Source organism: Rattus norvegicus, chromosome 10 (genome assembly GCF_021556685.1).
Source record: "Rattus norvegicus strain SHRSP/BbbUtx chromosome 10, alternate assembly SHRSP_T2T, whole genome shotgun sequence".
Taxonomy (NCBI): domain Eukaryota; kingdom Metazoa; phylum Chordata; class Mammalia; order Rodentia; family Muridae; genus Rattus; species Rattus norvegicus.
This window is the reverse complement of record NC_141543.1, coordinates 17,731,785-17,756,808: the sequence shown is the minus strand read 5'-3', so window position 1 is coordinate 17,756,808 and position 25,024 is coordinate 17,731,785. Positions and strand designations below refer to the sequence as shown.

The window sequence follows — 25,024 nt, the reverse complement described above, 5'->3', positions numbered from 1 at the left end:
ACAAAGAAATGAAAGGGCTTGCTGATGTCAGGCAGCTCGAGTGCAGGTGATACCAAAGGGGTCCTCTTAATTGCATCAAATGCCTGTTGTTCTCCCTCACCTCAGAAAAAGGGCTGTCTAGCCTTAATAAAGGGATAGAGGGGGGCCACTAGCTCGGTAAACCTGGGAATCCAAAGCCTACAAAAGCCATCAATCCCAAAAATATTCTCACACTTGTTTGGGGGTCTTCCGGGCAGGGATATGAAGGATGGTTTCTTTCCTGGCCTCTGATAACCAGTGCCTCCCATCCTTACTGTGTCTGTTTGGTTTCTGTTTCCATGATCTGTCCATTGATGAAAGTGGTGTTTTGAAGTCTCCCACTATTATTCTGTGGGGTGCAATATGTGCTTTGAGCTTTAGTAAGGTTTCTTTTATGAATGTAGTACCCTTGCATTTGGAGCATAGATGTTCAGAATTAAGAGTACATCTTGGGGGGTTGGGGATTTAGCTCAGTGGTAGAGCGCTTGCCTAGCAACCGCAAGGCCCTGGGTTCGGTCCCCAGCTCCGAAAAAAAAAAAAAAAAAAGAGTACATCTTGGTAGATTTCTTTTTCCTTTGATGAGTATGAAGTGTTTTTTCTTATCTTTTTTGATAACTTTTGGTTGAAAGTCAATTTCATTTGATATTAAAATGGCTACTCTGGCTTGTTTCTTGAGAGCTTTTGCTTGGAAAATTGTTTTCCAGCCTTTTACTCTGAGGTAGTGTCTGTCTTTGTCACTGAAATGTGTTTCCTGTATGCAGCAAAATGCTGGGTCCTCATTGCATATCCAGTTTGTTAGTCTATGTCTTTTTATTGGGGAATTGAATCCATTGACATTAAGAGATATTAATGAAAAGTAATTGTTGCTTCCTGCTATTTTTGTTCTTAGAGGTGGAATTATGTTTGTGCAGGTATCTTCTTTTGGGTTTGTTGAAAGTTTACTTTCTTGGTTTTTCCATGGTGTAGTTTCCCTCCTTGTGATGGAGTTTTCCATCTATTATCCTTTGTAGGGCTGAATTTGTGGAAAGATATTGTGTAAATTTGGTTTTGTCGTGGAATATCTAGGTTTCTCCATCTAAGGTAATTGAGAGTTTTACTGGGTATAGTAGCCTGGACTGGCGTTTGTGTTCTTTTAACGTCTGCATGACAACTGCCCAGGATCTTCTGGCTTTTAGAATCTCTGGTGAGATGTCTGATGTAATTCTGATAGGTCTGTCTTTATGTTACTTGACCTTTTTCCCCTACTTTTTTTATATTCTTTGTGCATTTGGTGTTTTAGCATGTGACAGAAAGAATTTTTTTTCTTTTCCAGTCTATTTGGAGTTCTGTAGGCTTCTTGTATGTTTTTTGCATCTCTTTAGGTTAGGAAAGTTTTCTTCTATAATCCTGTTGAAGATATTTACTGACCCTTTGAATTGGGAATCTTCTCTTTCTTCTACATTATCCTTAGGTTTGATATTCTCATTGTGTCCTGGATTTCCTGAGTGTTTTGGGTTAGGAGCTTTTTTAATTTTGCATTTTCTTCATCTGTTGAATCAATGTTTTCTATGGCATCTTCTGCACCTGAGATTCTCTCTTCTATCTCTTGTATTCTGTTAGTGATGCTTTCATCTACAACTCCTGGTCTCTATCCTCGGTTTTCTATCTCCATGGTTGTCTCCCTTTGTGATTTCTTTGTTTCTATTTCCATTTTTAGATCCTGGATGGTTTTATTCAATTCCTTTGCCTATTTGGTTCTGTTTTCCTGTAAATCTTTAAGGTATTTTTGTTTTTTCCTCTTTAAAGGCTTCTACCTATTTACCTGTGTGTTGTAGATCTCCAGTACTTTCTGTGGTGGGAGAACTGGGTTCTGATGATGCCAAGTAGCCTTGGTTTCTGTTGCTTAGGTTCTCATGCTTGCCACTCAACAACTTGTTATCTCTGGTGTTAGTTGGTCTTGCTGTCTCTGACTGGAGCCTGTCCCTCCTGTGGGCCTGTGAGCCTGAGATCTTAGGCGTGTCAGCACTCCTGAGATACCAGCTCTTTCCATGCAGGATTTGAGTCTGGAAAGCTATGCCACAGGGTTAAGTTCAGGGTGTGCAGATGGAGACTGGAAGGAACCTGTCCCCAGTTGCTCCACAGTTCCTGAACCCTGTGGTCTCCTGGCAGGTCCCTCTTTGGCTAGTTATTAGAGCAAAAAATGTTCATCTCACTTGTGGACTTAGCAGTGTCAGCTCTCCTGGGAAACTAGTTCTCTCCTCGTGGGATTTGGATCTGGAGAGCTGTACCACAGGGTTAACTCCAGGGTGCACAGATGAAAACTGGAAGGACCCTTAATTTTAGAGGCTTAATTATCATCAGTTAAAAATTAATACATATGAATTATAATATTAAGTAATGTGAACAACTATGAATTTACTTCTGAGAATAATTTTAGTGTGCACCATAGTTTCTATTTTTCTTTTTTTTTTATTCTTTTTGACAGAGTTATTATTTAAACATAGCTGGTCTGAAACCTGCTGTGTAGATTAGGCTAGATAGCCTCCAATTCGGAGATCTGCCTACCTTGGACTTTCAAGTTCTGTGATTACAGGCTTGAGCCACCAGGCCTGTCCCTCATCATAAACGCTGAAATAGACACGAGGTTCTGATAGTGTTCCATAAGAAATCATGCAATTCTAATTTGTTTTCTCTTCCCTTCATTAGCTCAATGTTTTTTTTTTCAGAATCTGGCTATATAGCTCAGTTGACACAGTGCTTGCTTCAAATGTAATAAGGCCTGGGTTCAAGTTCTAGCACCACCTAAACCAAACAGGGCAATGCCTCCTTGTGATCTCGGTACTCAGAAGATGAGAAGCAAGAAGGTAAGGAGCTCAGGGTCATCCTTGGCAACAGAGAGAACATGAGGTCAGCCTGGGTTATACAGAGATCCTGTCTTAGTTACGGTTTTATTTCTACGAAGAGACGTCATGACCAAGGCAACTCTTATAATGGCAAACATTTAATTGGGGCTGGATTATAGTTTCAGAGGTTCAGTCCATCATCATCATGGTGGGAAGCATGGCAGGGTGCAGGCAGGCATGGTGCTAGAGGAGGAGCTGAGAGCTCTACATCTTGATCCACAGGCAGCAGGAGAAGACTTAGAGCCACACTAGGTGTGACTTGAGCATAGGATACCCCAAAGCCCACTCCCACAGTGACATTCTTCCTCCAACAAGGCCACATCCACTCTAGCATGGCCAGGGTGGGTGCTGGGGATCAAGCCTGGATCCTCTGAAGGAACAAATGCTCTTACTTGCTGGGCCATCTCTCTAGCTCCCTTACTAGACTTTAAAAAATATTCACTGAGCTTCTCTTATTTTGATCTGACTAGTAGATTTTAAGAATAACTTCTATCCTTAAATGACTATTAAGTTGTATTTTGTATTCATGGGATAAAACTTCGATTTAAATATGGTAACTTTTCAGGTTTCAGTGTTTTGCTTGGTTTGGTTTGCACTGGGAAAAGAAGAAGCTGTCATTACTGAAAACTCAGTTACTTTACACAACTTCAGGCCAGACTGTCCTTGCTTCTTTAGAGATAACTCAGGAAACAGTAATTTCGAGTCCCATGAGACCTAAGATAACTCTATATGGGATCTCATCACTATGAAAAAGAATCCTCCAAGCAACTTGCAAAAATTTCAATGAAGTGATTACCTAGGAGGACTAAATTCAAGGAAGCCAAGAACAACACAAAAATTCTAAAAATCCCACAAACATTGAAGACCAGTTGATAATTAATCCAATCTCTATACATTTAAAAGACATTTCCACCCACTTTCATTCACAAAGAAAATTGAACGCTTCTTACTTAAAAGATGAAATATTAAAAGTTTTAACTATGATTATTTTTAAGTCCCATTTCTGGCCGCTGTTTTGTAGCAAGTTACTTACCATTTTTCTATGCATTAATCCTGTATATACATACCTTGCTCCCTTCTTATATTGTTTTAATAATGGCAATTGCAAATAGATGTGAAACTAGTCACAATAATACTCAGTTTATATTCAGGTCTACATAGAAAACCTAGCTGCCATTGTCGTCAGCATGTACAGCAAGTTAGTCACTCCATCAGACATTAACTAACTCGTAGATCAGAACGAAAAATACATTTTACAAATGTTGTATTTGCCATTATCTAGTGGTAAAAATTGTATACAAATTTCAATTCATTACAGAACACGTATAGTATCCATCAGGTATGGATGTCTTAAAATTCATCAGTTTGAATGACTGTGTTTTTCTCCCTCTTCCAAGTAACTCTGGTTTCCAACCAAAATAAAAGAAAACTGAAATAAGGTGTGAACAAGCTTAGACACTATTGTTGCAATGGTTTTCTTTATAAATTTCCTTTTTTCCCACATTAGCTTTTGTGTATTTGTGTATAATATTCCTTCTCCATGAGTGTATTTGCCCTCCTTAATGCTAACATTTTGTTAAAGAGACCTGTAAAGTGGGTAGCTATTTTTATTTTTCTTTGAAAACAGAATTCTTTAATGGGATGTGCCTGGGCAGATGAAATCCTGGGTCTGAGGAGAAAGGAAGGGACCTCACTTCTAATCCTGTCTCTTCCCACTGTGAACTAAACACAATCTCATTTTATGTCATAGCTATAAATAGAAGCCTACAGCTGTGTTTTCCAAATATGCTGGGAAAATGATATCCTCCCTAAAATAAAGAAATTGGAGAAATGTCAAAAAGACACTTTCCGGGGCTGGAGAGATGGCTCAAAGATTTAAGAGCATTGGCTGCTCACCCAGAAGACCTGGGTTCAATTTGCAGCATCTACATGGCAGCTCACAACTTTGGTAACTCCAGTTCTTCTGGCCTCTGTGGGTGAGGCATGGACATGGTGCACATCTATACATGCAGGCAAAGTAATCACATACATAAAATAAAACCTTAAAGAAAAATTTCCAGCCACACAGTGATAGCACATGGCTTTAATCCCAGCACTTTGAAGAGGGGGAGTTGGGGGACAGTCAGATCTTCGCAAGTTTGAAGCCAGCCTGGTCTACAGAGCAAGTTCCAGGACAGTCAGAGCTATATGGAGAAATCCTGTCTCAAAAAAAAACAAAAACAACAACAAAACTTCCATTCAGCATCCCTGGGTAAGGTTGATAATACAAAAATGTGTGCATACAGAGTATTCTGAGACATTAGAAATTTCTGGTCTTCACCTTTCATGCTTTGCAACGTGCTAGGGAATCAAACACAGGGCCTTGTTCACAGTAGGCAAACAGCACTCTACCAACTGAGCTACATCCCTAGCCCAGGACTCCTTTTTCAAAATCCACTATCTAACTTAAATCATGGCTAATGCAGAGCATCTATTACTCCCCAGTACCAGCCTCTTCTCTTGTGAAGCAACCACGTGCTTCTCAGCATTGCTCTGAAGGCTTGAACTCATATTGTCACAACTAAGGGCTCCATGACTTTCTTACTTGGTTGGATAGTCCTGGCCAAGCTTGGAATCTGGAAAAACTCCCAGTACAAAAGTCTCCTCTGTTGGGGTGATGATTTTGTACACTCTGTGAAGATGTGTCTTTGTCCTTCCTTGCCTGCTTAAGGCACCTTCTGATTGATCAAAATAAAAAGTCTATGGCCTTTAGAAGAAGGTAGAATAGAAGGTGGGACATCTGACAAAGGAACTCTGGGAGTCAGGTACAAGGAGACTCGCCACCCAGACACAGAGAAAGTTGGACATATGAAAACAAGGGGAGTATGGGGAACACTTTCAGAGTTAACTTTGGCTGACTTCTTTATTATTAATCAAAAACGAATCTGCTGACATCTGCCTTTGTTTTTAGTTAAGATGTGTGTCATACCCTACCAAGTTCCTCTGCTCACGCATACATCCTTGAGAGACCGGACTGGCCTGGAGGAAACGGCCTTAGTCAAACATAGGCACTGTGTACGTAAACTTGCCATGTAAGCATTTGTGGTCATTGTTTATCTTCCTGGAGTTGGCCCTGCTTTGTGTTGCTTGCCTTAGGAAGACACTGAGACAGTACAGGTGCTGCTGGCGTGGTACTGACCTGCTGCCCTCCCATCCCTGTCTCTTACATCTGCTTTCTGCCTTTCCTATAATCACCCTCACTCTCCTAGTCGTGGTTCCATGTTGACTGGCTGGCTGGCTACATCAGAATGGCGCCCAGCGTGAGGCTTGACTATAGGAGGTGCAGTGAAGGACACAGCTGGAAGAGAAAGGACACAGCTCAGGAAAAGTGAAAGTCAGTGTTGACAGGGGTGATTAACTTTCAGGAGTAAAATATATAGGAAAGCAATGATTAGGGAGCTCAGAAAAGGTAAGGGAGCTTGTAAAAAGTAAAAGTCAAAAAGAAAAAAAGGAAAAAGTAAAAAGAAAAGAAAGGAAAGGAAATGGGAATGGCCATATGCTTTTTGTGCAAATGTTTAATAAGCTTTGCTGAAGTAGAGTGAAAGCAATTACATTGGTTTTTTTCGCATTTTGTAGACAAGGTCTGTCCTTGGGTTCCTAAACAAAGTACCATAAATTTAGCAAACTGAAAGAAAGTTGGAGGAAGTCTTCAAAATTGTTATACTGTGCAGGGACTAGGTAAAAGTTCCTGTACTTTTAATCTTTGAACCTTGATTAGAGCTAGGAGAGAGAATGAAAATCAGAGAATCAGTCCTTCCCCCTTTCAGGGGGACAAAGAAGAGAGAAAGCAAAAAACAATATGCAGTCCAAAGTGGCACCCAGAGCTCACCCCTGACCCTCCATTTTTAGGTGGCTGCAGAGGCAGCAACTCTAAGCTCTGACATAGATGACTTATGATCCAGCAGGTCAAGGTCTAATAAAAAATGTTCATGGAAAATATTTGAGATTGATAAACACAGGGAAAGTAAAAATGCTTCAAATGAAAGATGTTTAAAGTTGGTAAATGCAAAGAGGAACACTTCTCCACTGTTGGTGGGATTGCAGACTGGTACAATCATTCTGGACATCAGTCTGGAGGTTCCTCAGAAAATTGAACATTGAACTACCTGAGGACCCAGCTATACCTCTCTTGGGCATATACCCAAAAGATGCCCCAACATATAACAAAGACACGTGCTCCACTATGTTCATTGCAGCCTTATTTATAATAGCCAGAAGCTGGAAAGAACCCAGATGCCCTTCAACAGAGGAATGGATACAGAAAGTGTGGTACATCTACACAATGGAATACTACTCAGCTATCAAAAACAATGACTATATGAAATTCATAAGAAGATGAATGGAACTGGAAAATATCATCCTGAGTGAGGTAACCCAATCACAGAAAAACACACATGGTATGCACTCATTGATAAGTGGCTATTAGTCCAAATGCTCAAATTACCCTAGATGCACAGAACACATGAAACTCAAGAAGGATGACCAAAATGCAGACGCTTCACTCCTTCTTTAAAAGGGGAACAAGAATACCCTTGGGAGGTAATAGAGAGGCAAAGTTTAGAACAGAGACTGAAGGAACGCCCATTCAGAGCCTGCCCCACATGCAGCCCATACTTAGCCTTGGATGCCAAGGGACTCTCTGCTGTGAGTGTCTGTGGCACCCTACAACTAGGCATACTTATGCCCAGGTGAGATGGAAGAATCCACTCACTGGCATATGGCATGGTCCTGATCCAGTATTAATAGGGGGAACAGGGCATGTTTGTGGTTTTTTGCAGGATGCTGAAGGAGCACAGTGGCTGCCAGAGAGATTGGTGAGACATACTGATGCTGGGACAAAGAATGATGCTGACTGTGACCTTGCTGGGTGCCCTGACAATAGTGACAGGGAAGCTATACTGGGCATATGTGCCTGACCCACCTTAGCTACATACTTATGTGTGGTCAAAGCCAGAAGTACTTGTGACCTCTAATAGTACTCAGCTGTTAGGATTCCCTTAGTCTGAGAGTGAGTTACACTGCTATAGGTCAGGGCCTACCTATTTGTTTTACTAGAAATAGTACCAGTGCTGGATGTTTCTGTGGACACTCAGACTTGGAAGAAGAATGTCTCTAAGACTGTAGTGCAAAGCATTAATATGGGAGTGCCGATGTCTCAGACTGGACAGGCTGCCTTGCCTCAGGCTTTTAGATCTTGTAGGACAGAGAACATGAAGACTGTGGAAACTGCCTTCAAAAACACAATCAAATGGAGAAGTTGTTATAATGATTCTCCTCTTTCCTTTAATGTGCCTGGTTATACCAGCTCAATCATGGACTACTCTGCAAATCAATTTGATATTGAACAAAAGGAAATGACAGTGGGCATTTGGAAGGCTGGTTCTGAACATTTTCAGAGACGTATTTGGAAATTGGCAGCTGCCTTGTATGATGTTAGGTTTGCTGTGGATAAAACTGGAACAGGTTCTGGGGTGAAGGTAAATGTGACAGCCTGGGTTACCCCACCTAATCTTTTCATAATTGTGAATGTTACCTTTGTTGTAAGCTCTGATAATGAGTTCAATGTTTCTTGTTTTCACTGTCTTTTGTCCAACTGTGTTTCTGTACTGTATAATGGGCAATCTGTAATGGTAGTGCATCAACCAGCTTTCCTGTAAATTTATCTGAATCCTGATATTCTGAGAAAGGGAAACAAATATTGGACGAACTAGATCGTGCTCTGGAGAGGAGCAAATGTACGGTTGGGCTGATCATTGCCAGTGTTGCTGCTCTCAGAACACTGAGAACCAGCGGTACTAATTCTGCATTAGCTTTAGCACAGCAAGTTTTGTTAATCATCTTGCAGAAAATGTAACCAGTGCCCTGACCATACAAGAGGATTTGGATAGACAGCTAGAACCAAGAATTGATGAATTGCGTGATATAGTGTGGATTATGGGAGATCAGGTACGAGGAACAAAAGTCAGAAGGCATTTGGAGTCTTGATCAATATCTATGGATTTGTAAAACTCCAAAAATGTATAATGAGAATCGGCATAATTGGACCAGAGTAAAAAGTAACTTCGGGGTATTTAGCACAATACCAATACTTCTTTAGATTTATTAGCCCTGCATAAGGAGGTTGTGAATTTAAGAAATGAAAAACCTTTGTCTTTTGACACTGCTGGCATTGCAAATGATATTCTGAAAAAGTTACAGCACTGGACAGGAGAGGGAGGGAGGAAGGGAGGGAGGGAGAGAGAGAGAGAGAGAGAGAGAGAGAGAGAGAGAGAGAGAGAGAGAGACTGAGCTGGAAAAACGAAGCCTTGCCCAAAGGAAAAGGTCAGCAGTGATGGTCAGTGAGGAGGTTGAACCATAGCCTTAAAGACCAGGGCTCGGGTTACTCCCATTTCCAAGAATACCAGAGGAATGCCGGACACTCAACAGTCACTCCCTCGAATCCAGGGAAGTGTTTATGCCGACCAGGCAGGGGGGCAGGGGGACTTAACAACTGTGTTGCATGGAGTGTCTAATCAGGCAGAAAGTGAACCTGTTGCAGGTGAACTGGAAATAGGGTCCTGGTGTGTTGTTTTGACCCACGATGGGGAGCACGAGCACCAGGAGAGCCTTCTGAGTTCCTTGACAGAATGCTATCATCTAAGCAAGCGATGGATGCCATAAAGTCACAGCATGTGACAGATCTCACATGGGAAGTTTATTAGGCAAGGGGTACACAGCGACTGCCTCTGGGTGACGGTAGAGAGAAAGACAGCAGGGAGCGGAGGGACCAGCCTTTTATAAGGGGATGGAGCTCATGCACAGGGGAGGATATGTGACTGGTAGTGACAACGGGAATGTGTCCCATCTTGGCAGCTAATAAGGACTTACCCTGTTGTTGCTGGGCCCCTAGGGGCTGGCGGTGGAGATGGCTGGTTGCCAACAGATGCATCTGAAGAATGGTTTGAGGTTGATCTCCACTCTACGTGTGCCATATACCCCCACATTCACACATATGTGAACAATCATGCAGACGGGCGCGCACACACACAAAGGTAGTATTGTTACCCAGTAAAATATGTACAGCCTGCCTTCATAGTTATGTCTAAATCACTAGATGTTAATGTAGTATGACACAAGACAACAAATAGAATAAATTAAAAGACAAGTTGCAAAAGGGTATTTTATAATAATAGGAATAGCAGCAGACTGCCCGAAAGGAAACGGATACGTAATTCTCTTCAGGTCTGAGATCTAGTAGAATGTAAGGGTCTCTGGACCACGGTTGGGCCTGGAGGTGGGAGGGAGAGCATTGGAAATACAGTACATGATACGGAAGCTTAAATGTGCTGGTTCCTGTAAAGACATCACCTTTAAAGCCAGAAAGATGCTTCCTTAAGAAAACAAACGAAGCAAGGAGAGCATGCTCCTCTTGGGAGTCTGCTTACTTTTCTTCTCTGTAGGTTTTATGTGTCCTCAAGACCAGGGCAGACAGAATGATGGGCATATTCTTCCCTGGGGAAGGAACATGGAATGGCTCCTCTGTCTCAAGAACGTCTGAGAGTACCAATTCTGGCTGTGTTGTGAAACAGCCACGCACTTCCTCTTCTCACCGCCACGGGATGCCGTTGCGGTGGACGGCCCCTTTGCCTTTGATCGACAGTATCAGAGTTCCTCTGCTAGGGTTTACTGTGCTTCTTGCATACTGTGTTGGCTAATGTTGTCAACTCATCAGGATTTAGTGTCACGCATGGGACAAGTGCCTGGGCATGTGTGTGAGAGTGTACCTTGAGTAGGTTGGTCGAGGAGGGAAGATCTACCCTATAAATGTGGGTGGCAACATTCCCTAGGCTTGAGTCCTAGACGGCATAGTGAAGGGAAAAGACAGGCTTTTGAAGGCCGTCACTCTCTGCCTCTTGATGGCAGATGCAATGTGGTCATCTGCCTCACGTGCCTGCCATGTGGCCCTCTGCCAGGATGCTCTAACCCTTCAACTATGAATCAGAATAAATGCCTCCTCCCCCAGTTGCTTTGTCAGAATATTTTATTACAGCAATAATAGTACTAAATAATACAAGTACAATATTGTTTTTTCTTTTTGACGGCTGGACCCCAGTCAGAGTAACCCGAATCCATCCAGTTAGACTCAAACTCACGGGTACCATCCTGCCTCAGCCTCTCAGTTTATTATCTTCCTATTCATTCCATTCCTTGCACCAGCTGACACCTTTTTAATGACTTCCGAGTGCATGAATGTGAGGCATAAGCCAGAATGTTGGCACAGTGTTGGGCGCTCGGTGAAGTATCTGGTCACTGGCAGGACTGAGGGTCCAAAGAGCTATGTTGTTCTTCATGTCCCCAGGGTTAAAGGCAGGTTGACAGGAACTGGAGGGGAGAAGCCAGAGGCCAGGTACATGTCATGTTGCTCCTAGCTGTGTAGTCTAGAAAGCTGCCCGCCTGCTTGGGGCCACCCTCATTCACAGGCTGGAGAAATGTGCCTTCCTGTTGCGTTGCTATTATTACCACCAGGAGCCATTCTCCACTGAGTTATAGTCCCCTTCCTGCTCGCCAGAGCGTTGCAAGTTCCTGGGACTCTGAACTGTCTTGTCTCCATACTCCACCTCCCAGTGACAGCCGCTGGAGTCCAAGACAGGAGTAGTCCCCAGCATGGTGATGTAACTTTAGAACCTCTGGAGAGTGTCAGGCAGCAGGTCCGTGCACTCTTCGTATCACCACAGAAGATGAGGCTGGGGTGAACAGCTGCTAGGTCCCAGTCACGACAACTGCAGGAAGAAGAAGACCTAGCTGGGATGGGGATGTGTGGGCTTCTCCCAAGGCGCTCCCAATCTAAGGAAGAGGGAGTTTACTGAGATTGCGGTAGGGGACAGGAACATACAGGGACCCGGTGTACCAAAGCCAGTACTTGCCTTGATTTAGGCATTTACCAGCATGTTCTTAAGCACCTGTCGGTTCTGGACTACAGAGGGGGAGGGGGGAAAGAAAGGTGGAATAAAGTTTTAAGTATGTCCATTCAGGAGGTCTGAATTATACTCTCCCCACAAGGAAAGATGAGGACTCTCCTTCTTAGGGCTCTGAAGCCTATGTTAGTCATCAGCCAAGATCTCCCAGGCACCCTAAACACTGAAGCTGTTACTTCGATCAACAAGGCAAACACAGTGGGACCAAGCAGAGCTGTGAAGCCCTTTATGACCTGTTTTATGCTTCAGTTCTAGGTGTATCCCCACCCCTCCACCTTCTGAATCATTCCCCAGAGCAACAGATAAAGGATAATTACAAAAACCCTTGATGAGCTCGTTACCACCATACTTACGAAGGAAGGTTTCCACTTCAGGAAAGATTTAAATTTTCTTTTGTTGTTCTGAGAATGGATCTCGTGTAGCTCAGGTGTGTCTTGAGCTGACGACGGATGAAGGTAATCTTGAGGTTCTGATCCTCCAGCTTCCAGCTCTGCGCAAAGTATTACATCGAAATCCTGTGTGTGTGCACCATCACACTTTAGGTGAACGGTGGGGATCAAGGCCTGGGCCTTGGTTGTGCTAGGCCTGCACCCTTCCCGTGTTGCTACATCTGAAGCGCTGAATGCCATTTCGGAGCCCAGCATTTCTAAAATAGAGGAAGGAGAATGGAAGAAACTGAGTGAGTGAACGAGTTAGAACAGAAAGAAGCTGGAGGCGGGGTCAGAAACGATTTGTTGGTGGGGAAGTGAATCTGAGCTGCCTGAACCCCAAGGAGGAAACGAGCGGGTACTTTCCACCTTCCTCCGAGCTCGCTGACCTGAGAAACGCTGCATATTCTTCTCGGCGGACTTTGATTTCTGGTAGAGCAGGTGCAGTTTTTCTTTAACGCCTGGAGGAATGCCCAACAGCTCAGAGGCAGTCATCGTCTCAGCCCTAGAGACAAGAGATTGTCAGCCAGAGAGGACAAGATGTCGTCTGCAGCCCCATGAGGTGACAGACTGTCCCGGCTCAGGTGACGCCAAGAAGTCTTTCCTAGACTCAAAACTCTGACACTGGTCCTCACCTTCAGCTGCACACTGGGCATCTTTGAACTACTGCTATAAAGATCACAGTGAGTTTAAATGGCAGCCTTAAAACTGAGTTAGTCGGGGTTGGGGATTTAGCTCAGTGGTAGAACGCTTGCCTAGCAAGCCCAAGGCCCTGGGTTCGGTCCCCAGCTCCGAAAAAAAGAAAAGAAAAGAAAAAAAACTGAGTAAGTCTTGCTGTCAGAGTTCTCTGTGTCAAATGAATTATACTTTACTACTTCTATTGAAAGGGAAAAAAAAGAACAACGAATGCCAATTCACTCCCATTAGAGTGGCTATTATAACAGCAATGAAAAACAGTAAGGGGAAGTTATAAGTTGATAACAAAGAGGTGGAGAAATGAGCACCTCGGGAGGGGATATAAAATGACACATATACCACTGGAAATAATGTGCAAGTTCCTTAAAAATCTCTCGATGGGGCGGAAATACAGTAGGTGCAAAAATCTGAGAAACTAAAGGCAGAGTCTGGAGCAGCACTTGTACTGTGCACATAAAAACACTGCTCCCAATAGCCCAAAGGCAGAAACAGTCCAAATGTCCATCAACAAATACTCTGTGGTAGCTGCATCCAAAGGGGAGTCTCTTGGCAGTTAAATAGAGTGGAATTCTGACGCAGTTACAGCACGAATGAGCTGTGAAAACGTGTGGCATGAAAGCAAGCTGAAGGCTAAGGGACAACTCGCATGGTTCTGACGACATGGGGTGTTTAGAACAGTCAACCTAATAAGCAAGGAAAACCAGACTGGTGGTTGCCAGGAGACAGGGGAGGGAGGATGAGGAGTTAGTGTTCAAGGGTACAGAGTTCTTGTGTGGGAAGACAAAAAGGTTATGGAGTTAGATGGTGCAAGCAGGTGCACGCCAACACAGATGTATTAGCATTAGTGCACTGCAGGCATAAAATAATTGAGACTTTATGATCTGCATATTTTAGTGGGAAAATCATTTTTAAATCCCACTAACCCCCAACTCCCAGCCTCGGGACTGGGATTTAGTCACTGTGGCTGAGGCCTGGAAACCAGGATTTTGTAAAGTTCCTAAGTGACTCTGGGATGTAGCCTTTTCTAGCTCACCTTTCTCTTCCCCTGCCTGCTTGGCTTCACCCACTTTCAAATCAACCCCCAGGGACACCCCTCTTCCCAAAGTGCTTGAGATTAGAGGCAGTTCTGGGAACCCTGTCACGAAACAAAAAACATCCATCCGAGAGGTTTCTTAGGGAAGCACCACTTGGGTTAGGCAGGACTGGGGTACGTTCTTTCTTCCCAGTAATCCATTCCTGCCCTCCCCACCCCCACTTGGTCAGACTCCCATTTTGTTCTTCCCACACAAATCCAGGAATGATGGCCTCAGGAAGCTTCAGGAAACAGAGCTCTGGGTTACAGACCCAGCTCCTTCCTAAGACTGTATCATCCAAATGCTTTCTGCTAGACACCCAAGGGGATACCATGGGATCTCTCTGCACCTGTGCAAGGTGGCTCCAATGTCCTAGGAGAGAAAAAAGGGAAGATCTCCATTAACAGTCTCCAAGAGTTGTGACTCCCTGGATGCAAACTGCTCTCTGACTCCCAGTCCTAGGGCGCCAGTAAACAGGCTCATTTCTCCTTCATGGTAATTCTAATCACAAGGATGGAAGCCTTGCTTGACCCCACAGTGCAACCACCCTCACGTTCTTCTGGTCTTTTCTTGGATGGTGCTAGGTGTTCTGGGCTTCTGAGAGACCTCATCAAAGAGGCACGAGCCCAAGAGACACTGTGGGTCATTGAAATCAAGTCCCATTCCAGGCCTTAATGGCACTACTTCCTGGCTTGAGAGGAGTAGGGGTAGTAAGAGCCCGAGTCATGCCAGTGTTCACAGCAGGCAAGGACAGGTACACTCACACTGACCTGCATAAGCTCCCACTCTGGCTGGTCTTGCTTGGCCTCTAGTTCTCCAATCAGCTTATCCAGTAGGGAAACCTGGGTGTAGTATGTCTCTCGGACCTTGCCGATGGTCTGGACTAGCTCCTGCAGCCAGGTCACAAAGAGTTGCTCTTGCTGCTCCAGGAATTGGAATAGCTTCTCAAGCGGACATGATATCCTCTGTTTCTGAGTTTCTGTTTGTTTCTGGGGAACATAGAATTGGGAGATGTATGGGTGTGTGCTGTGGGCTTGGGAGTATGTATCTAGGGGTGCCCTCCAAGTTCATCTGATAGATGAGAGGCGGGTTCTCTCGGTGTGAAGTTTGAACGAGAATGGCTCCTATAAGGCTCATATATTTGAATGTTTGGTCCACAGTTGGTGGAACTGTTTGGGAAGGATTAGGAGGTGTGGCCTTGTTAGAGGAGGCGTGGCCTTGGGGAGAGGTGTGTCACTGAGGTTGAGCTTTGAGGTTTCAGAAGCCCATGCCATTTTCAATTTTCTTTGTCTCTTCCCATCTCTGTTTCCCCTGTCTCTCTGACTGTCTCTGTCTCTCTCTGTCTGTCTCTGTCTCTGTCTCTTTCTACTCTCCCTATCCCCCTCTCTCTTGGCCTAATGCATTTAGATTAGCTGTAAGCTCTCAATTACTGCTTCAGCATCAAGCCTGCCTGCCTGATGCCATGCTTCCAGCCATGATGGTCATGGACTCTAACCTTCTAGAACCATAAGCCACCAATTAAATGCTTTCTGTCGTAAGTTGCCTTGGTCAGGGTGTCTCTTCACAGCAATTTAAAGTTTAACTACTTAAGATATCCCTCCTCCCTGCCAGGGAGCTACAAGAATGAGCTTGCCTTAGGCCTTCCTACCATCACTACTGATACTCAACAACAGGTGACCATCCCTGTTGCCCTGTGAGTGGGAACAGATTCTAAGAAACCAGGCTTCACTCTCAGACCCCAGTTTCTGCGGGGGGCGTGGGGGGCTGTGAACAGGCAAGGACTGGCCCAGGGCCTCACCAGGAAGTCCTCTGCTTTCTTGTCTGCCGGAAGCTTGTGCTCCTCCACATATCCCCTCATCTCCCGCAGGCGCTCCAACTGCTTCCGGATCTGCTCCTGGAGAAAAGTACTGGTTAAGGTGCTCGCACTTGACTCTTGCCATTTTTAACCTGTATCAATTCTAGAGGAAAGACTCGGCTACTAGCAGCAGAGCCCAGGCGAGGGGAGCTGCAATTGAAGCGAGGGGAGCTGCAATTGAAAGCAAGAGATTGGGGACGGGGAGTCGGGGAAGGGTTTCTTCCTTCTTTGCTGTCCCAGTTTATCTTGTTTTGATCATTTACAGCCCAGGAATCTTGACTAATGCACCCACACCCCAGAGGGGTTGGATAAAGAACACAAAGCCCAAGTGTCCAATTCCCAGGGAGAGATGGGGCCAGGCAACGAACACCTTACCTTGTACTGTAGTGCAGCCTCCTCTATGGGGCGCACTCGATGTCCTTGATGCTCCTGGCTCAGCCTGCAGATGAGGCAGATGGGCTCCCTGTGGTCCTCACAGAAGAGCAGCTGCACCTGCTTCATGTGACGTGGGCACTGTGGTAGGAACTGGGGGCTCTGGGCTTCACAGCTCTTTCCTGCACGCGAGCTTTGGCACTGGAAGCATATGGAGTGTCTGCCTGAGGCCTTGGGGTCCCCAGGAGCAACCGAGCAGCTACAGGAACTTTGCACACAGGCCTTAGCAGGCAGTTCTCCTTGGGTGTGGCAAAGAGGGCATGCAACCTTGTCCCGTGACCTTCCTGGAGACACAGAAGTGGAAAAATCTCCTCAGTGGCATACCCAAGATTTTTACAAGAGAGCAATTGTTCATAGGGTGCCAATATTCTCAGATCTGGCTACTTCCCAGCATGCTTTTCTCTGACTTCCATCCAAACAAGATTGTCAGCAGGTTACTGAGGCTGCGAGCAAAACTTTCTGCTTTTCCAGCCCGGCATCCTGGGGCATTTATTCTGTGAGATACCGGTGGCCCTTTAGTACAAACCCTATACTTTCCCCTTGCAAAGACACAGATCTAATGGGTCATGTGAAAGAAAGCAAAACTTGCTGATAGCATTTGCTTTCCTATATCAAACTATCACAGATTGCCCACAACTCAAGGCAGAGCTCCTGGGGCTGATCACATTCATTGACAGACAGATCCTCACTCCTACCAAAAAAACAAACCTGTGTGCTGGCTAAATCCTCTGCTCCCATTCAAGAATCATAATAAAAGCAAAGCGGGGGACAGAACAATTCTGAAAGTTCTGCTCCAAGGCTGCGGACTGTGTCTCTACACATCAGAAATGACAGGAGACACAGAAGAAATAGAAACACACACTCCATTAGCTCTCCCTTCCTTCTCCCTCCCTGGCTCAGGAATTTGGCTCACAGGCAAAAGTCATAGTGCCCTACAAGGAACTATTTTCAGCCTCCGGTGCTGTTACCAGAAGTCATTTGATCAAATTCTAGTCAAAGGGAAGTGAGCGAGGACAGACAGCTTCTAGAAACTTTTAAAAGCCTTCTCTGTATCATGATGTCCCCATTGACATCCCTTTTATCCTTCCATACTTGTGAGTGGAACCAGGCGACGTTATAAATTTAAGAAGAAAAAAAAAAAAAAACTGAGGCAGAAAAACAGCTCAGCTCAGCAGAAGTCTTAGTTGCGGTCCCATTTGTGTAAAAGAGGAACAAGCTTCTGTGTTGTGCACCTAAGCTGGTGGTTTCTGTCTCTCACAGACAAACATAATCCTGATGACTAATTTCCCAGTAAGAGAGTTTTGGTCAACATCTCTCCCTGCCCAGAGAAAGGTGATTAGTGGCGTCTCTAGCCCAAGATTACCCTGTTGGGTCCCCGTGGGAAAGCAACATTGTAACCAATTCCTTTCTAGATTCTTAGCCCAGCCTGTGCCTCTCTATACAGGAACTTCAGCGGGTCCAGCACTAACCGAAGTTTGATGCAACTTGTTGTGCAAGATGTGTAAATGTGCATTTTTCTGGGCCTGCATCGCGTTTTCTGGAGCGCTGGGGGAGGATACCTTTAGAAGCTGCCTGTCCTAAAGATGCTGGGTCTTCTGGAGTCTGGGCCAGTTTTTCACCTAATGACAGCAGCACTTTTGGACTGCAGGAGTCACAGAGTATGCTGCTGACTGTCTCTCCCAAGGTCTCTGGGGTTTCTGGACCCCCGTTTCCATTTTCTGTCCATGACGCAGTGCATCTCTTCTCCCTAGTCAACGATATTTTGGAAGACATGTTTCTGGATGTTTCTTCATCCAGCATCATGGAATGTTCTGGAATCCCTACACCCTTTTCCAGAGTCCCCGTAGTCCTTCCATTCAGGGTGGCTGTTCTCGTACGAATGAGACTGCCATTTCTTGTTTCCTCTTGAGTCGGAAGAGCTTCTGAATTTGGGGGTTCTCCTTCTTTTGAGTAAGTGGTAATTTCAAGACTCCTGGGTCGCTTCTTTCCTGAAGGCAAATACACTTCAGCCTTCTTGATCTCTCTCCTCCCTGGGACATTGCTGTAGAGTCCTTGCAGCCTCCCTGCAGAGCTGGCATTCCTGCGGAGCTGAGCACCCGCTCTGTTCTCCTTGTCCCCTGGGGACTGGGTCACCAGGGTTCTCCTATAGAGTGGTGCTGCACTCCTGGCCCCTGGCTTGGTCTGTGAGTCCAGGCTCTCAGGGCCCCTCTGATCCTTCCTTTTGGCCAGTGATTTCTTCTGGGGCCCCTTCCCCACTTCTGCCTGGATGGGTGGCAGGATGTCTGATTCATCATCGTTCTGCTGTGCCTCATCCTCTCCAGGGACATCTGATCCCTTCACACCCTTGTCCTTATTCTCTGCAGAAGACTGCACAGAACCGCCAACTCCATTTTCTTCAGTCAAATGTTCTAGAAAGACAATCGGATACAGTCATGAAGCCATGCCGTATTCAAGACTGGGGTTGGAGGAAGGAAGAGAGGAATCCCTTAGAAGTTACTAAAAGCAAAGAGCTGAACATTCTAGACAGCAGCAGAGGACTGCTGTACGGATGTACGCATGACTATGGCTGTAAAATTTGACTTATAAAACAAAGCAAACAGAAAATGATGGCAGCAGACCAGCTCCGTAAGTAAAGGCCCTTCCCAACAAGCTCGACAAATTGAGTTTGACCTCCAGAACCCACAAAGGAAAGAGAGAATCAATTCCTTCAAGTTGTTCCCTGACCTATATGCCAGGGCATGCTAACACTCACTTACATATGCAGACAGACACAAGTACATAACCAAAATAAAGTTAAAATTGGAGCCTGGAGAGACAGAGAGACGGCTCAGAAGTTCAGAGCATCAGAGGCTCCTCTAGAGCCCCCAGATTCAGTTCCCAGCATCCACATGGTGGCTCACAGCCATCTGTAACTCATCTGATTCCCTCTTCTGGCTTTTGTGGACTTTAAGATTGCAAGTGGTGCATCTACATACATGCAGACAAAATACACACACACAAAATTAATTAATTAAAAAAAGGAACTTGTAGAAATGAATCTTTTTTAGTCATTGCACAGACTGAAGAAAACCTCAGGTCACGAAGGTACTTGAAAACCAGTTGGAACAGGTGTGGTGGTGTACACTTTCTAACCTCAGCACTCTGGACCCAGAGGCAGGGGGATCTCTGAGTTTGAAGCTAGTTTGGTCTATATAGTGAGACCCTGTCTAAAAACCAAAACCAAAAAAATAACAAAAACAAAAACAGCAAGCAAGCTTGCCTTCAATTTCCGGATATTGAAATGGCAGATAAAGGTTAATTTCCAAGTCTACATAGTAAAGATAACCTACAATTAACAATCTATGTTTTGATTTGAGGAAACCTTTCATTAAAAGTTAAGAATGTTTAAATATCCTTGTAAAGTATGCTAAAGAAAAACCCTAAACTGAAATTAGGTGGGTAATGAGATTTTCAGATATGTAACGATGGTTGAATCTCCAGCCCTTCCTGCTAACCTGATGGTAGTCTGGGCATGTTTATTAGTTGAAAAGGTTTTGCTCCGTTCATTTGCCACCTGTCCTGAGTCTCATCCACAATTGGAATATCAGTTTGTATTGTTAATGTCTTTGGGAACTTAAGAGCTTCACTAAGTGGACTACAAGAGCCAGAGAGAAGGACGAGGCATGATGGTTCGTACTGCTCAGGCTACAGAAGACAGGGTCTTCCTAACCCCTAAGCCAGTGAGCTTGTGTCTGAGCATTCCTCCCCTCCTCCACTGGGAAGAGACTTAACTGCTTACTTACCTGGGCCTGTGGCCTTGTGAAGCTCCTCTGCTAGTTGGCGCTGGTTGGTGGCCCGCAGGATCTGCAGGGTCAGCCTTACAGCATATTCTTCCCCATAGTAGGTTAGCAGGAGTCTGGTCAGCTTTATTGGCCTGGCCATCTTCACGAGGCTCAGGGGGATCCTAGAGTGGCCCTTCTCCAGGCTGGTGGTGTGCAACTTAAACTTGAATTTCTCTAGTTCATAGGGCAGCAGCTCCTCCAGGGTGTTTAGCAGATGGTCAACACGGGTATTGGCCATGATGCAGGCCAGGAAGGACTACAGCCAGCTACGTGGCTTCTGACAGAAAATGAAGACTTCTCTCCTGCAACTTCAGAACAAGCAAGAAACAGCTTGTGAAATAACGGACAAGGCACAGGAAGCACATAGGCTTTGGTGGGAACTGAGAGTAGCGATGAGGGCGTGTCCAAGGTCTGGCCCGCTGCATGCTTTCTTTGAGGATCCAGCCTTTTCCAATGAGGAGATCTCCACTGTGCCAGCCTAAGTCCTGGTCGAACAAAAGGCAGGACAGACTCTAGGGAGGTTCTGGGATTGAGAGCCAGACCCTCCTGCTGCTCTTGTGCTCTTGCTTGCTCTCAGGACCCTGGGCTGTGGAAGAGAGGGAGAACGATGATCTTTCGTGGAGTTGGCTCTCTTTCAACTCTTGGGGTTTATACACCTCCAGGGCCAATGGCAGGTGAAGGAACAGACAGCAATGAACACTGTCTGCTTTGCCCAGGCCTTCTCAAGAAAGCAGAAGCCAGAAAGGCACTGCAACACCTTTCCAGTCTGCCCGGTTCATGTCCGGTCTATCCAGCAGCGTAAAGTCTTCAAACGGGGACGTGAGGGCCACGGTTGTCACCAGAATTCTTATGCATCTGTTCCCACGGCTGACTTGACCCTTGCTCCCTGGGAGTCAGGGTGCTCTTCCCTGTGCCCTTTGACACATATTCTCTAGGCTCTCCCTAGGGTGCTTGAGATGCTTCTGTGGTACAGTTTCTGCAGCCTTCTTTACTTTTTTCTCAATCATTTGATAATAAATGGAAAGTGTTATTATCTACCTTTCTAAACATCCTAGATATCTGTGGTAACTGATGTTAGCGGCCAACCTGACATGTTCCGGAAGAGGAACCTGAACTGAAAAACCGCCTCCATCAGATTGGCCTGTAGGCATAACTGAAAAACCGCCTCCATCAGATTGGCCCGTAGGCATAACTGAAAAACTGCCTCCATCAGATTGGCCCATAGGCGTGTATGTGGAGCATTTTCTTGGTTGAGCGCCCAGCCCACTGTGGGTGATACCATCCTAAACAGGTACGGTTGGTATGTACAAGAAATGTAACAGAAGCCGGGTGACCCTAGATGCACACGCCTTTAATGCCAGCACTTGGGAGACAAAGGCAGGAGAATTTCTACAAGTTCAAGGTCAACCTGGTCCACAAAGTGAGTTCCAGAACAGTCAGGGCTGTTACATAGAGAAACCCTGTCTTGGAAAAACAGAGGAAAGAGAGGGGGTGGGGGTAGCCAAAATTCGAGCCAAGGAGCCAGCCCATAAGTGTTCCTCCACCATCTCTACTTCAAGCTCTTGCTTTATTGTCTGTCTTGGCTTCCTTTGACCATGCACTGTAACCTGAAAGATGAAACAAACCCTTTCCTTCTCAAATTGCTTTTGGTATGTATCACAGCAACAGAAACCAAACTAGAACAATACCCTAAATACTCCTAATAATACATTACGTTATTGTGTACGTGTCGGTGATCTGTGTGTGCATGCGTGTGCGGGTGGATGCCTGAGAACGTGTGCTTCATAGAGGCCAGAGGTTGACACTGTGCGTCTTCCGTCATCGATTTCCATCCCATTTATTTATTTATCTATTTATTTATTTATTTATCTATCTATTTGAGACAGGGTTTCTTACTTGAACTTGGAGCTCACCAACTCAACTAGACTGAGTGGTCTAGAGCCCCCAGCGTTCTCCATCACTCCAGCAGTGGGATTACACACATGTCCCAGCATGCATAACTTTTTACTACATGGGTGCTGAAGATGTGAACTTGGGTCTTTATGGTTGTGGGGTAAGCACCAAACCAAAGGTGCTATGGAAGTAACCACAATGCTTTATACTCAAGAAAGCAATGTCACATGAGAACAACTAGCTACGAAGCTTCTCCATTTGTCCCAACAGTATTTCACGCTCCTTTTGCTTTTCTTTCATTTGAGATGCTGATTTTTTTTCCCATTTTAATCTGATGTTGGTGTTTTATTCATAGAAATATTTTTAAACTAATGAGTTAATTTGCATTGATGTATAGCCACTGTCTCTAGTTCTGGATTAGATAAAGTCATTTCATAAACTATATAATATACTTAGAAAAGATTCCTCCTGTCCCCTCCCTGTCTTGATCCCTTTTGTTCCCTAGACAATTTTTTTCTACTTTCATGTCACATATACATACATGATTTTAAGTATCTATCCAAAAACTAGAAGCCATAAATGAAAGAAATATGCTACCTTCCTGAGATTGACTTAATTCATTTAACACGCTCATCCTCACTTGCATCCATTTCCTGACAATGATATATAATTTTATTCTTTATTACTGAGAAACTTATATATATATTATACATATTACATTTTCTACACCCATTCCCCACTTTTTAAAGCATCATTTTCTAAATACAGTGTCGATCTAGTCTTTTACGTTCAGGTCAATATCGAATGCTTTCATCTAAATAGTTCAAGTTGCTTCTCACTTCCCAAAGTGCAAGTGCGTTGTTTACAAACCTGAGCCTGTGTGATGACAATGAGATTTGGAAATATTTTAGAGGTAAAACAGTATTTTGTTGGGTGAGTTTGTAGAGGAGAAGTTTAAGAGGAGGTGCATGGGGATGACCGTTCTCTGTACAACCCTTGCATGGAGACTAAAGTCACAAAAATGGAGGGTGCCCGTGACTGGAGATGGATGCTTTCTCTGTCCCTGGGGAGTTCATGTCCTAATCATGGAAGACTGGCAGTACCAGAGGAAAGAATTCAGTAACTTTTGAATTATTTATTGTGAGAAAAGTCATATGACGACAGAGACAGTAACACGCTAGGTGGGAGATGTCCAAGGTAGCTTCTGGCTTGTTTGGTTGAGGACACCTGCTCTCACTTAGAAGTGAGCATGGAACTTGTAATGTAGTGTGATGACCTTGAATTCCTGACCCCCTGCCTCAGCCTTTTGAGTGTTCACATTAGTGCTTGGAGGCCACACCAGGCTTTTTGAGGTTTTCGTTTGTAATGGACCTCCGTATAACCCAGGGTCTCCCTGAATTTGCTATGTGTACTCGGAATAGCCTTGATCTCTTCCCGCCTCCTAAGTGCTGGGGCTTGCAGGTGAGCACTGACATCTCAGGCTATTTGATTTTTTTTGTTGAAGGGATAGTTTCTTTGTTTTGAAACTGGTTCTCAAAAACTGGGGGATGTGTGGAGTAACCCAGAGTCTTGAAATGCTGGAAAATTACCCTTTATAAGAAACTTTTCTGTAGGTTTACATTACTCAAAGAAAATAGCTCCCCTTGCAAAATAAACTAAGCCAAACCAATCGGAACTTTTCTAAGCCCTTGTTGAGCAATATTGAGTTTAGTCAGAATGTCAAATAAGACAAAAAACAATGTCCATGCCGTCTTTTACAAAGAGTTCCTATTGCTTGATAAACACCATGATCTAAACCAAGTATCTGGCTATACTTCCACATCTCAGTCCACCATCAAAGGAACTTGAGGCAGGAAATGAAGAAGCCACAGAAAAACGCTGCTTTCTGGCTTGTTCCCAGGCTTGCTTTGTTATGCACCCCAGGACCACCTGCCCAGGAGTGGCACTGGCCGGTGCTTAGCTCGGACCTCCCACATTGACTGAGAGGCAGCTGCCGGAGAAGTGGTGAGGGTTTGTGACTTGCAGGCTGCTGCAGGTTCCTCTGATCTGTGACTCCTCCTTGACTCATCAGGAAACTCCTTGGAGCACCTACCACAGGATGGGGAGGCTGCGAATGGGGATTTCCAGCCACATACTTTACCATTGTAGCTCCTTCTTTTGTAACATAGGCAATTCTGAGTCAGAGACTTCTGCAAGGCAGTGTTTTGATGCTGCTAGGGTCTTCAGAGGTCAAGAGAGAGTCGCAAAAGTTTCATTTTTAGGGGCTTTTGATAAAAATGTAAAACTAGGATTAAAGCCGTGGTGACATGTTTTAAGTGTTTATAAGTGAAAATTGAACAGTAATGAGTTTTTCCTTTGGTTTTGTTTTGTTTTGTTTTTTGGGGATATTAGTGTTATTCTTTGATTATTTTATATATGTATACAATGTGTCTTGATCATAACTACTACCCCTTCCTATTTGCCCCGATACATTACCTTCCCATCTTCAGGCATTTTTTTTTTAACTTACTGAATCCGGTTAGCGCTGCCTGAGGAAACACTGACTGAGCTTGTTGGCTTGGTTATCTCGGATCACCTGCAGGTGATCACAGCCGGAAGAGGCTGTCCGATCCCCTGGAGCTAGAGTTACAGGTGCTGTGAATTGTTCCGTGTAGGTTCTAGGAATCAAACTTTGTGGAAGAGGAACAAGTGCTGTTAACTGCTGGGTCGGCTCTCCAGCTCCAAAAGACTGTCTTAAGGTCATGCATAATGCGCTTAGCCCCTAAAGGAATATCTAGCCTATCCTCCAAAACATTAAGATAAGGGATGGTATTTAATATGTCTGTTATTGAGCCAACAGAAGGGATGGCTGGGAAGGTCATGGAAGATTTCTTATGTTGGTCCGGAGTTGAAAATAACATGTCTCCATCCACGAAACCTTCAACCCAAAATTT

General features: G+C 44.7%; 1 protein-coding gene across 7 annotated transcripts; it reads right to left on the bottom strand.

Moving 5' to 3' along the window:
• Window positions 1-10,941: 10,941 nt before the first annotated feature.
• Window positions 10,942-21,298, bottom strand: Mefv (MEFV innate immunity regulator, pyrin). 7 transcript variants are annotated; one of them, XM_087573956.1, is made up of 10 exons: window positions 20,160-21,286; window positions 17,847-18,785; window positions 16,321-16,661; window positions 15,889-15,984; window positions 14,861-15,079; window positions 14,440-14,462; window positions 12,711-12,826; window positions 12,247-12,539; window positions 11,843-11,892; window positions 10,942-11,762 (listed from the first exon to the last, which is right to left on the bottom strand). In XM_087573956.1, exons 1-9 carry the CDS (start codon window positions 20,434-20,436, stop codon window positions 11,857-11,859), a joined length of 2,340 nt encoding a protein of 779 aa, XP_087430082.1. In that variant the 5' UTR covers window positions 20,437-21,286; the 3' UTR covers window positions 10,942-11,762; window positions 11,843-11,856.
• Between the last annotated feature and the right edge of the window lie 3,726 nt (window positions 21,299-25,024).

What these genes read in the sequence shown, in the direction of transcription:
- Mefv (XM_087573956.1), bottom strand. Translation starts at nt 20,436, where the DNA reads ATGGCCAATACCCGTGTTGACCATCTGCTAAACACCCTGGAGGAGCTG. An exon ending in ACAAGTTGCATCAAACTTCG is followed by an intron (nt 16,662 to 17,846) that starts GTTAGTGCTGGA and finishes CTGTGTCTCCAG; the next exon opens with GAAGGTCACGGGACAAGGTT. An exon ending in AGAAAGCAGAGGACTTCCTG is followed by an intron (nt 15,080 to 15,888) that starts GTGAGGCCCTGG and finishes TATGTTCCCCAG; the next exon opens with AAACAAACAGAAACTCAGAA.